General features: G+C 44.9%; 1 protein-coding gene across 1 annotated transcript; it reads left to right on the plus strand.

Annotated features, from left to right (window-relative positions):
- The first annotated feature begins 147 nt into the window (after positions 1 to 147).
- LOC140715345 (interferon-induced protein with tetratricopeptide repeats 5-like) lies at positions 148 to 6,825 on the plus strand. Its single transcript, XM_073027398.1, has 2 exons — positions 148 to 298; positions 4,190 to 6,825. Exons 1-2 carry the CDS (start codon positions 294 to 296, stop codon positions 5,658 to 5,660), a joined length of 1,476 nt encoding a protein of 491 aa, XP_072883499.1. The 5' UTR covers positions 148 to 293; the 3' UTR covers positions 5,661 to 6,825.
- Positions 6,826 to 13,548: the final 6,723 nt, after the last annotated feature.

A 13,548-nucleotide genomic window follows, 5' to 3' on the forward strand; every position in this document is an offset into this window, starting at 1 on the left:
ACCAAAACTACCAGGTCGTATTCAGGTGAATCAATCAGCTTGAGCTTTGTTTGTTGTGAAACTAGGCTGTGATTATCATTGGCTCAGGTAATTTTGAGTCAGCCTGCACACTGACGTTGGATATAAGGAAGGAAGGTACATCTGAGTTTCACTTTCAGTGTCAATTCTCTTAACACTAAAGAAACAACTTACAAGTAATTGAGCTGGAAAATTTCAAAGCTTTGATTACCTTCTTTATTAGCTCGACATTAGAAGTGTAAAAGGAATTTGAGGTGCTTCCTTCAATCAAGAAAATGAGGTAAAGAACACTGTTACTCTTTCTGTGTATATGTTTTCCTGTAGAGCATTGTAACAAAATATGTTTTAATGTCAAATATATGTTTCCTCTTGGGCAGTCTCCTCGGGATTAAGGAAGACTTGATTTCACTCTCTATGCTCCTTCCGTAACTGGCACTAGGGTTTAGTGTGTTCCACAGTGTATCCTGAGTTCTCCTGTGTTGAGGCTGTTGGCCCAGAAGTTCCCAAAAGTTAGTGGAGAGTTGCAAGCTTTCAGGAAGACTTTTAACATTTCCCTGAACCTTTCTGTCTGCAACACTGACACAATCCAGTCAGACACCATCTGTAGGCGGAAAACTATTGTTGATAGCTCGGATCAAACTCCAGCGTCAGGACTGTAGTGTGTACTTCCAGAGGACCTGCTCAACCCACTGACCTCTGCCAGCAGTTTCAGATTCCAGCATCTGCAGTTTCTTGTGTCTCCTTTCTCTCTTCCCACCTGGAAAGATTTTCTCTTGATAAAGCTCAGAATAACATGAAGCCTTCAGGAGTCATGAATGGTCATGCAGCTTCAAGGATGGGGATTTTAGCCTGGGAGGGGACTTTGGTGTTTATTAGTTTATTCTTTCAATGAGTCTGGATGACTTTGCAAAAAGCATATGGTGTAATCTTTGCAGCGCCAGGAACTGGCTAATATACAGTCTTTGAAGCATATTGGGCAGCAGGGATAAGCTAGTTAAGTTTATTTTATGCTGACTTTGACTTCTTGATGTTAGAGTCACAAAAAGGTACAGCACAGATACAGGCCCTTTGGCCCATCTAGTATATGCCAACCAATTTAAACTGGCCTCTGTCATCGACCTACACTGTTACCATATCCCTCCATACCCCTACCATCTACGTACCTATCCAAACTTCTCTTAAACGTTGAAATCGAGCTCACGTGCACCACTCGTGCTGGCAGCTCCTTCAACAATCTCACAGCCCTCTGAGTGAAGAAGTTTCCCCTCATGCTCCTCTTAAACATTTAAGCTCTCACCCTTTACCCATGAGCTCTGGTTGTAGTCCCACCCAACCTCAGTGGAAAATAATGTTCAAATATAATTTTCCTGCATCTGTCATCTATCTGTGATATTAATCCACCTTGTTTATTTTGCGTTTTCGTTTTTATTTCCCTCTGGACTGCTCCAGCTAAGCATTTTCACAACACCACATCCTTTGACTTTTTTTTTGTTTACATTCTTTGTCACGTACACGCAACCCTGTAAAAGTATCAGCAGCAATAGAACACACCTAGAATTTGATTTTGATGTTAAACTCTATTTATTACGTAGTAACTACTTAACACAGTAACTTAAACCAGGTAATTCAAAAGTTAGCGATGTTATACATATATGTGTGTAAATATAATTCCCAAACTCATTCAAATTCGGGTGGAAAATTTAAAGTCTTACGATGGTAAGGTAACAGAGTTCAGTACAATGCACAAAGTTGTTGTTGAGAGAGAGGGGTATTTGCAAATCAAGATAAAATCCACCATAGGAGAAGAACAAATAAACTGGTGCCGCTGTCTTCCATCGTCAGCTCCGAACCACTCTCAAGTTACACAAACGTAGCTCATCAGAAAAGGAACCGCACCCAGGCACGGGTAAACACACCGGTAGCCTCCACAAGGTCACCCTTCTACACACCGTGATAGCCACTGATCGATCCTCAAACAACCCATGTGGGCTCTCAAAGGTTCCACTGTGTGTGTCTGGAGAAAGTCGTCTGACTTTGCTTAAATAAAACATGCTGCGAAGCAAACCATAACATCGAACTGTCCATCAAATAACTCCACCTCTCTTCACCATGGCAACCCAGAAGCAAGCAACAGTTCTGCAGTCGGTTTTCCTATCGCCTCTCTCTCTCTCTTTTAAAGGCACAGTCCACATCCAGCACATCTTGCTCTCTAAACTCTCCCTTTCACTCGTTGATCAGGTCACCCCGTAGCAACCTAGTTTTACATCTCTTCTCACTTTACCCAGCCTGCAAGCTCAGCTAACTAATTTTCTCTCCTTTCTGACATTAACAAAAGATGTTCAAACTGAAATATTAGCTCTGTTCCTGCTAACGGATTTTTCCTACAAACCTGCTGGATATTTCCAGAATTTTCTGTATTTTAGATTTCCAGCAATTGTAGGCATTTATTGGCTTCCCATGGCTTGCAGCTTGGCCACTGGGCCTGTGAAGGCAGCCGCCTGTGTTGGCACATTGCAGGTTACTGCTGAGGTTCAGGTGGTTGTACTTCAGACAAATTGAAATAGGTTAAGCAATTAATGTTAGCTCTGAAAAAGTATCTTGAATCTGAAGGAAATTTTGTTGCAGAGGGCATTCACCAGTGCTGCAAAGAAAATTGAGGCAATGACGTGGTTGTGTTTGATACCGGTCTTCAATGGAATTGTGTCTGCTGTAGAGACATGGGTTCGGACAACAGTTTTTAGACCAGCACAATGTGTACTCATGATCAAAATGAATGTGTGTCGCAGCTGAGTTTGAGGACAGCACCTCAGAGTTCCTCCAGCGCAGAGAGAGGTCATGGTCCAATGGCAGGGGTGGGAGGGGACCAACATGATTAGAGAACAGGCTTAGTGGCAGAGATCTAGAATATTTATCAGCTTAAGCCCAGATGTGCACATGCACATGCATGCATACACAGAGATTTACATACCCTTTCTTCAATCCTACCATCGTGATTCCTCACAACCACATTGAACACTAAACACAACAGAAAAAAAAACAACCAATCAATGCAGTGCTAGGCACCAGGACCCTCAAGTTATGTCCTGCCATTGAATATTATCATGGCAGATCAATCAACACTGCCATCAGACCATTTGTATCAGTTCTCTAAAGGCCGTAGAGCACAGCACCGGAACAGACAGAACGAGGAACAGTACAGCACAGGAACAGGCAGAACGAGGAACAGTACAGCACAGGAATAGACAGAACAGAGAACAGTACAGCACAGTAACAGGCAGAACAGAGAACAGTACAGCACAGGAACAGGCAGAATGGAGAAGAGTACAGCACAGGAACAGGCAGAAAGGAGAACAGTACAGCACAGGAACAGGCAGAACGAGGAACAGTACAGCACAGGAACAGGCAGAACGGAGAACAGTACAGCACAGGAACAGGCAGAACGAGGAACAGTACAGCACAGGAACAGGCAGAACGGAGAACAGTACAGCACAGGAACAGGCAGAACGGAGAACAGTACAGCACAGGAACAGGCAGAACGAGGAACAGTACAGCACAGGAACAGGCAGAACGGGGAACAGTACAGCACAGGAACAGGCAGAACGAGGAACAGTACAGCACAGGAACAGGCAGAATGGAGAACAGTGCAGCACAGGAACAGGCAGCTAACCCACATTATCATGTTGAACTAATTAAGCAAGTGATTAAATGTCTAATTAAACTAAGCCCTTCTGTCTGCACAGAATCCGTCTTTCTCCTTTCTGTACACAATCATGTGTCATGCTAACAGCAATTTAAACGACTCTGTTGTATTTTCCTCCTCCACTCCCACTGGGAACACATGACGCATAACCAAGAAGGAGATTAATTTGTAATGCGGCTGAATGTGTGAAACGTAATATCATTGAAACTACCAACAGAGTGATTTCAGGAAGCAAGACATAGACTGGAGAATAGGTTCCATTGCCAAGGCCTGGCATATCTACACACACATGCACACACACGCACACACGCACGCACGCGCACCCTGTCATTATGAAATCCTGCCTCATTCTCATTACCACACTGAGTACAATGACATGAGGTGAGGAATGCACCCAGCGAGACAGATCTGCTGACTGTTTCAGAGACTGAAGATCAAAGACACATTTTCATGAATTTTGTTCTCTTACAGCAACACACCGAGAGATCTGTTGAAAGAGAATCTCGATCAGCTTCAGTGTCACTTCACGTGGGCCCCACAAAAGGAAACCATTGACTTGGAAGATATGATGTACAGATTGCAAGATTCTGTAAGTCTAAATTTGAAGTATAAAGCTCACTCCTGCAACCAACTCGCTTTTGTAAACTGCCTGAAGGGCAACTATGAAGAAGCAATTCAAAACTTAAAGGAAGCTGAAAAGATTCTGAGGGAGGACAACAAAGATGAATTTGAAAGAAGAAGCATCATCACCTATGGAAACTTTGCCTGGGTGCATTACCACATGGGACAACTGACAGAGGCCCAGTCCTATCTCGACAAGCTGGAGATGATCTGTAAACCACTCAGTGATGGCCCTTGCTGTACAGCAATGATACCCGAGGTGTACGGGGAGAAGGGATGGTCATTGTTAAGATCTACAGCTCGATATTATGAGGAGGCAAAGGAATGCTTTGAGAAGGCTCTGGAAGAAGATCCTGATAATGTGCAATGGAACATGGGATATGCCACTGTACTATTTCGGTTGGAAGCAATTTTTGGAACCAAAGAGAATCGTGAACAGAGACAGTCAGTGAAGTATCTGCGTCGTGTGTTAGAGCTTGATCCCGATGACTCGCTGGCCATGGTTCTGTTGGCTCTAAAACTTCAGGAGCTGAAGCAAAAGAAAGAAGCAAATGAATTAGTTGAACAAGCATTGCAGAAAACCTCTGATTATCCAAAAGTGCTTCGCAACGCTGCAAAATTTTACCGAAAAGAAAAAGATGTGGAAAAAGCAATCATGTTGTTGAAGAAAGCATTAGAAATTTCCCCACATTCTAGCGTCCTGCATGACCAAATAGGCATGTGTTACAAAATCAAACTACTTGAATTAATTGCCAATCCTCTGAGCAAGGATCCTCAGAACCCAGAATTCCAACAAAAAGCAGATTTGTTCAGTGATTGCAAGTATCATTTTGGAAAGGCATTTGAGCATCGTCCAAAGACAGCCATTAAATCACAACTGGATTTTGCAGACATCTGTGTTAGAAATGGAGAGTATTCCAAAGCAGACAACATCTACAGTAATCTGCTAAAATTAGATGACACTCGCCCAGAAAATGTGCAGACAATAAATTTAAAGGCTGGTTTATTTCATCTATTCCAGAGGAAATCTGAAGATGAAGCTATCACATTGCTAAAGAAAGCTTTGAAGATTGAAATTCACGCAAAGGTATGGAAAAGTGCGTATGAGCATTTGGAGAAATGGGCAAATAAGAAACTTTATAGGAATCCACATGACAGCATGGCCCTTGGTGCCAAAGGGCTACTGCATCAACTGGTTCACAACAAGTCCAAAGCTGTTGAATGTTATGAAGAAGCCTTGCAGTTTGATCCTGGCAATGAGGAATATCTCAGTGCTCTTTGTCAACTACGCCTTTCCCTGGAGGACCATAATGATGTTTGAAAGGTGAAATGATTTTACTGGATCGGAGGACAGATCTGTAGGATTTCGTACTAAATATATTCTGTTTATGAATGAGGGTTTTACTTGTGAATATGTTATTTTAAAAAACAATGTAATTGTAACTATATCTAATCCCTGTGTTTATTACAAAGAGTGTGACACTTCTAGTCCTGTGAACAAATCAAGATTAGTTCATTTCTTTGGTCATTCATTTTAATCTGGAGAGAAAGTTAAATTTATAAAATTACAACCAACGCATCCAAATGAAAAGTCCTGACAAGTTTCCTCTTCTTTTTTTTTTTCTAAATTTTATTTAATTAAATTTTTAAATGATTACAAGTGAAGAAAAAAGGATATGTGACCCTTCCCCCCTCCCCTTAATCCCTCCCCCCTAACTTCCCTATATAAAAAAAATTAAGAAAGAAAGAAAAGAAAGAAAGAAAGAGTGCGTGGTTGTTGGAAGGTCTCCACATGCTCCATGGAGTTCTTAATAACTTTAGTATATGTATTTATTTCTTTCCCCAAGTAGCCATTAATTTTCTCTTCAGAGCACCTATATATTTAATCCTGTCTTTTGTAAATAAGGGCCCCAGATTTTCAAAAATGTTTCATATTTATCTCTTAAGTTATAAGTAATTTTTTCTAATGGAATACAGCCATAGATTTCTTTTTTCCAACAATCTATACTTAAATATGTATCTGATTTCCAAGTAATTGCAATAGCCTTTTGGCTACAGCCAACGCAATTTTTATAAATTCTTTCTGATATTTATTAAGTTTGAGTTTTGGTTTTGTCCCTTCAATATCACCTAGTAAAAGTAATATTGGATTATGAGGAAGTTTTATTCCCGTAATTTGTTCCAATAAAAGTCTTAAATAGAAATTTTAAGACTTTTTTTAAATTTAATTTTAAATAGAAATTTTAATTCAAAAAGGAAATATTAAAAAATTTATATCTTGTATGTATAATTTGATTCAAAACCAGGCAACTAAACAAGGAGTCCATAAGTCAAGACAAAAATGGGAAAGTGATTTGAATATTAAAATTGAAGAAACAAATTGGTCAAGACTGTGTCTTGACAGTATGACAAATACAATAAATGTTCGGTTAAGATTAGTGCAATATAATTTTTTACATCAATTATATATTACACCACAAAAAATAAATAAATTAAATCCAAGTTTATCTGATCAGTGTTTCCGATGTAACCAAGAAACTGGTACATTTTTACATTCTACATGGTCTTGCTCTAAAATTCAAACTTTTTGGACAAATTTAAGACTTTTATTGGAACAAATTAAGTTTCCTCTTCAAATTGTTTAATGCATTGTTCCAATCTAGTCACTGTTGTTCAAAGGCTCATTTGTAAAATTATTAATAATCATTTTCTAATTGACCAAAATGAGACTGTAAATAGATCTGTGTATAACTCATTTCTCAACATAATGATTTCAAAAAGGAACTTGTACACATACAATGAATTCATCATCCAATTCAACAGTAAGTTTGATTTGCCCAGTCTAGACATGTGTTAAAGTCTCCTTTGATTACAATCAAAGGACACCCCTACTTTCTTGACCTCTGACTTGCTCTCTGATTAATTATGTGACACCATCACTTGTTTGAAAAGCTCAATGGAAGCATGGTGTCTGATAAGGGAGAGTCAACAAGGCTCTGTGCATGATAAGCCACATCTAACCGATCTTGTAGAGTTTCTCCAGGAAGTTACCAGCAAAGTTGATAAAAGCAAGGTAGTGGATGTTTTCTACATTTGACAACATCTTGAATGGAAGGGTGATGAAAGATGTTCAGTCACTTGCTAATCAAGATGAGGTCATAAGTAAGATTAGAAGTTGGCTGTGCAGAAGCCAGAGATTAGTTGTAGATGCTTGTCTCTCTGACTGGAGGCCTGTGATAAGAATTGTGCTGCAGGGATTGGTGTTGGGTCTGTTGTTATTGTTACCTATTTCAACAATCTGGATGATAGTGTGGTTTACTGGTTCAGCAAATTTGCAAATGACAGCAAGATTTGACATGGAGTGGGAGCGAGGAAGACTAGGAATCTCAACCAGCTGGAAAAATGGGCTGACAAATGGCAGATGGAATATAATACAGATAAGTGTGAGGTGTTGCACTTTGGGATGCCAACCATGGCGGGTCTTACAGGGAGAGTGATAGGCACTGAAGTGTATGGTAGAACAGACTGATCTGGAAATATGGATCCATATTCCTTGCAAGTGGTGTTACAGGTAAATACCATTATAACAAAAACTTTGGGCCCATTGACATTCATAAATCAATGTACTGAGTACAGGAGTTGGAATGTTATTTGAGGGTGTATGAGATTTTGGTGAGGCCTAATTTGGAGCATCGTGTCTAGTTTTGATGAGCTGCCTACAGGAAAGCTGACAATAACATTGAAAGAACGCAGAGAAAATTTAGAAGGATGTTGTGGGACTTCTGGACCTGAGTTATGGGGAAAGGTTGAATAGCTTGGGACTTTATTTTCTCCATCGCAGAAGACTGAGAAGATTTGATAGAGGTATACAACATTATGAGGGGTATAGACAGGGTAAATACAAGCAAGAGCTTCCACTGAAATTAGGTAAGACTACAACCAGATGTCATGGGTGAAAGGTGAATCGTGAAATGTAAAAGGGGACATGTGAAATGACAAAGGGAACATGAGGGGGGATCTCTTCGTTCAGATGTTGGTGGGAGCATGGAAGGAGCTGCCAGCACAAGTGGTCAGTTTCAACATTTAAGAGAAATCTTGATAGGAGCAGGAATGGGGTGGGTCAGCAGGCTATGGCCGGGTTGCAGGTCGATGGGACAAGGCTGATTAATGTTTCGGCACACACTAAGTTCATGTTTCTGTGCTGAAGTGTTCTATGACTCTATCCTTCAGTAACTGGTTCACACCGGATCAATTTCTTGTGCCAGAAATTCATAGAAGTTGTTGTGAATTCTCTGAACCTTCAGCCACAATATCTCCAGGTTTGTTATTTGACACTTTGCCCTGCTTTAAACTCCCTTTCTGTTGGATGTTGTTTTTATCTTCCATTTCTGCTGTTCTAACTTCTCCTTACTCTTTTGTTTTCCCATGGCTGAGTTCCCTTCACTGCTCCTATGTGGTGAACTAGATATACCTGTCTGACTGCTCCTGTGGCTCCTCCCACAGACCCTGCTGACTGCTCCTGTGGCTCCTCCCACAGACCCTGCTGACTGCTCCTGTGGCTCCTCCCACAGACCCCTGTATAAAGGCGACTGTGGGCTGCTGCTCTCCCTCATTTTCCCCAGGATGTAGTGCTGTTTATTCTTCCAGTCAATAAAAGCCGATATCTCACTTCCTAAGTCTCAGCGTGAGTTATTGATGGTGCATCAATTTTATTGACTGGAAGAATAAAACATGGAAACCGTTTTACGCCCGGAATGTTTGGATTTGGACCCCCAGGACCCTGAGGCAGCTCTTGCCTTTGAACACTGGCTTGTATGCTTCCAATCATACTTGGAGGAGGTTCGTGCCACAGACTCAGCTGTTAGGCTCAGACTTCTCCTCTCGAGGGTCGCCCCAAAAGTTTATTCATTCATCAGGGACCTCTCGACCTACGACGGGGCGCTTGCCGCCCTCAAAAGACAGTACCTGCGGCCGGTAAACGCAATTTATGCCCGGCACCGCTTGGCAACACGAAAACAGCGGCCTATGGAGTCGACTGCTGAATTTCTCCGAGCTCTACAGGCACTCATGCGGACTTGTGACTGCCAAACGCTCACAGCAGAACAGCATACGGAACTCTTGGTCCGAGACGCTTTTGTGACTGGAGTCCAGTCAGTGTATTTACGCCAGCGGCTGCTGGAAAAAGCTGATCTTACCTTACGCTCAGCGATAGAGACGGCCGATACGTTGGAGGCTGCGCAGCTGTACACCGAAGCGGTCCAGCCGCGCGATTCCCCGGTTCCGAGTGAATTCACCAACGCCGCTGCCAGTCGCGGTATCATGAACTCCTCGAATTCGCCGGGCATAAAACTCTGTTACTTTTGTGGGCTTCAGAAACATTCCAGAAACAGCTGTCCGGCTCGCGAAGTGACTTGTTCCAGCTGCGGGAAGAAGGGCCATTTCGCCAAGGTCTGTAAGTCTAAACCGCGCCCGGGGTCGAGCAGCACTGCGTCTGAGACCTGGGGGCCGCCATTTTGCATGCCCGGATGTGGACAACCATCTTTGCCGGCGTCACCAGGCCCCGCCCCCGACTCGCCATCTCGCATGCCCGGATGTGAGCTGCCATCTTTGCCGGCGTCACGAGGCCCCGCCCCCGACTCGCCCCGTTCAACGCTGGCTACCGTGACCCTCGATCAAAGCGCTCCGCACCAGCTCGCCAGGTCGATGATGGACATCCTGGTGGAGGGGCACAGGACTAGCTGCCTGTTTGACACGGGCAGCACTGAGAGTTTTATTGACCCGGCCACAGTGAAACGCTGTGGACTCGTGACACGGCCGGCACGTCAGAAGATCACCTTGGCTTCTGGGTCGCATTCCACAGACATCCAGGTGGGTTGTGTAGCGACATTGGTGGTGCAGGGCACAGAATATGGGAACTTTGCGTTCCTGGTCATGCCTCGACTGTGCGCACCTGTGCTGTTGGGGCTCGACTTCCAGAGCCATCTCAAAAGTGTGACTATGGCATATGATGGGCCCCTCCCACCACTCACTGTCAGGAATCCTCAGTTTGGTGGGACTTCGCCATATACTCCGTTACCACACGCACATACACTGCGCCCCCTGTTAGAACTCCCTCTTCCCACCACTCTCAAGGCCCTCCGGCGGTGCCTGGGTTTTTTTTTCCTATTACGCCCAATGGGTCCCCCATTACGCAGACAAGGCCCACCCCCTGGTCAGGTCTACCACTTTTCCCCTCTCTGCCGAGGCCCGTGCGGCCTTCAGCTGCATTAAAGGGGACATTGCCAAAGCAACAATGCATGCGGTGGATGAGACCATTCCCTTCCAAGTAGAGAGTGACGCCTCTGACGTCGCGCTGGCTGCTACCCTCAATCAGGAAGGCAGACCAGTGGCGTTTTTTTTCTCGTACCCTTCAAGGCTCTGAACTTCGGCACTCCGCGGTGGAGAAAGAAGCCCAGGCCATAGTGGAAGCTATTAGGCACTGGAGGCACTATCTCGCCGGCAAAAGGTTCACCTTGCTGACCGACCAGCGCTCGGTTGCGTTCATGTTCAGCAACCAACAGCGGGGCAAGATAAAAACTGATAAAATTTTGCGGTGGAGAATAGAACTCTCCACCTACAATTATGATATCCTATACCGGCCTGGCGGGCTCAATGAACCCTCTGATGCCCTATCCCGGGGAACGTGTGCTAGTGCCCAGCTCGACCAGCTGTATGCCGTTCATGCCCAACTTTGCCATCCGGGGGTCACCCGATTTTACCATTTCATTAAAGCCCGGAACCTGCCGTACTCCCTGGAGGACATCAGGACGATGACCAGGGACTGCCAGATCTGCGCTGAGTGCAAACCGCACTTCTACCGTCCTGACACTGCGCAGCTTGTCAAGGCCACCCGCCCTTTTGAGCGACTGAGTGTTGACTTTAAGGGCCCCCTTCCCTCCACTGACCGCAATGTCTATTTTCTCAGTATTATTGACGAGTACTCGCGATTCCCCTTTGCCGTTCCCTGCCCCGACACTACTACCACGTCGGTCATAAAAGCCCTGCGCCAGCTCTTCACTCTGTTCGGATATCCCTGCTATGTCCACAGTGATAGAGGGTCCTCCTTTATGAGTGACGAGTTGCGCCGGTTCCTGCTAGCTAGGGGCATTGCTACTAGTCGAACCACAAGTTATAATCCCCGGGGGAATGGCCAGGTGGAGAGGGAGAATGCCACAGTGTGGAAGGCCACACTTTTAGCCCTTAAGTCAAAAGGGTTGCCGGTCTCTCGATGGCAGGAGGTCCTCCCTGAGGCACTCCACTCTATCTGCTCCCTGTTGTGTACGTCCACTAATGCCACCCCTCACGAACGCCTATTCTCTTTTCCCAGGAAGTCTGTCAGTGGGACCACCCTACCAGTTTGGCTGACGTCCCCGGGGCCAGTGCTGCTACGTAAACATGCGAGGAGTAATAAGTACTCACCGCTGGTCGAGAGGGTTCACCTCCTGCATGCTAATCCCCAGTATGCCTACGTGGTCTTGCCTGATGGGCGGGAGGACACGGTCTCTGTCCACGACCTGGCACCCGCCGGAGCAGTAGACCACTATCCCGAACATTCCACGGTAACTATGCACCCTGTACCCGAGGTGACACCGCACACACCGTGCCACACCCAGACTCCTCACAACGCTCATGTACCGGGCATCTTGTACGCGTCTATTCCGGGGACCTCGCACACACGCGAGGGATCCCTGACACCTCCGTTGGGACAGAACCAACCCACTCTCCGCCTCCGGTGCAAACACCACCTCCGGCACCTGTGCCATCACCACCTCCGGCACCTGTGCAATTGCAGCCGGAGCTACGTAGATCGCAGCGAACGATTCGACCACCTGATAGACTTAACCTGTAAATATACTTGGGGATTTTTTTTAAACAAAGGGGGGGTGAATGTGGTGAACTAGATATACCTGTCTGACTGCTCCTGTGGCTCCTCCCACAGACCCTGCTGACTGCTCCTGTGGCTCCTCCCACAGACCCCTGTATAAAGGCGACTGTGGGCTGCTGCTCTCCCTCATTTTCCCCAGGATGTAGTGCTGTTTATTCTTCCAGTCAATAAAAGCCGATATCTCACTTCCTAAGTCTCAGCGTGAGTTATTGATGGTGCATCATCCTATATCTCTGGAAAATTACAAACAGGAGAAAATCTGCAGATACTGGAAATACAAGGAACATGCACACAAAATGCTGGTGGAACTCAGCAGGCCAAGCAGCGTCTATGGAAAGAATAAAATGTCAAAATTTTGGACCAAGACCCTTCATCAGGAGTGGGAAAAAAAGATTAAAAAGTCAGAGTAAGAAGGAAGAAGTACAAGTATAGATTTATTAATCCACACCTTCACTTATTCACCAAGGTCACTTATAAAATTCACAAAGAGCATTGGTCCCAGAATATGGATCAAACTTTCTTAGATCCCATTCAGCATGACGTAGTGGATGAGCCGACCATGGGGAACCATGACGGGTGCAATCCTCTCTTCCGCAGTGCTTAGTTCTGACTAAACTTTTCTGAGGACCTGTAATCTCAAAAGAACAGTGTAGAAGAAGTGTCTGCTCCAGAGGGAGTTTAGTGCAGTGGATTCCTGACAAGCACTTACATACTTTTAGTAGTCCTTACCAGCACCATGTTGCCCTGCCGGCTCACACTTAAACTGCAATGTGGTCTCCACTCTGAACGTGCCACGCACAAATTTCCCAGCCTCCTGAAGGCACCACGCCTACGGACCAGGCTCAAAAATTACACAGCTCGAGCTGCTGCTGGTGGTGGCACCTTCTACACAATCTCCCCGCCTCCCCCTCACCAATACTGTCTGATGACACACCACTGATTTACCTGACTTGCCCCAGTATTGCAAACTTGAAGCAAAAGCCAACTGCTGAGAGTCTCGCACAGACGCAACGCATGGAAGCCCCCTTACCTCAGATTGATTGCACCAAAGACCATTGTGCAGAATCAGTGCTGTGGTTTCTGAACATCTTTTCATATACATGCAAGCTGTGCCAGATAAGGGAGTTACATTTCTTTTTAGATGGTTGGTTTACTAACAGGCTTCCCAAATACACCTAGACAATGGGGATAGTGGGGCCCTCCCAGATGGTTCACTCAGCACCTGAACTAACACGGAAAGCTCCATCCAAATGCTTTAAATCTACACAGATATCTCGTAAAACTT

The sequence above is a fragment of the Hemitrygon akajei genome, chromosome 23, assembly GCF_048418815.1.
Source record: "Hemitrygon akajei chromosome 23, sHemAka1.3, whole genome shotgun sequence".
Taxonomy (NCBI): Eukaryota; Metazoa; Chordata; class Chondrichthyes; order Myliobatiformes; family Dasyatidae; genus Hemitrygon; species Hemitrygon akajei.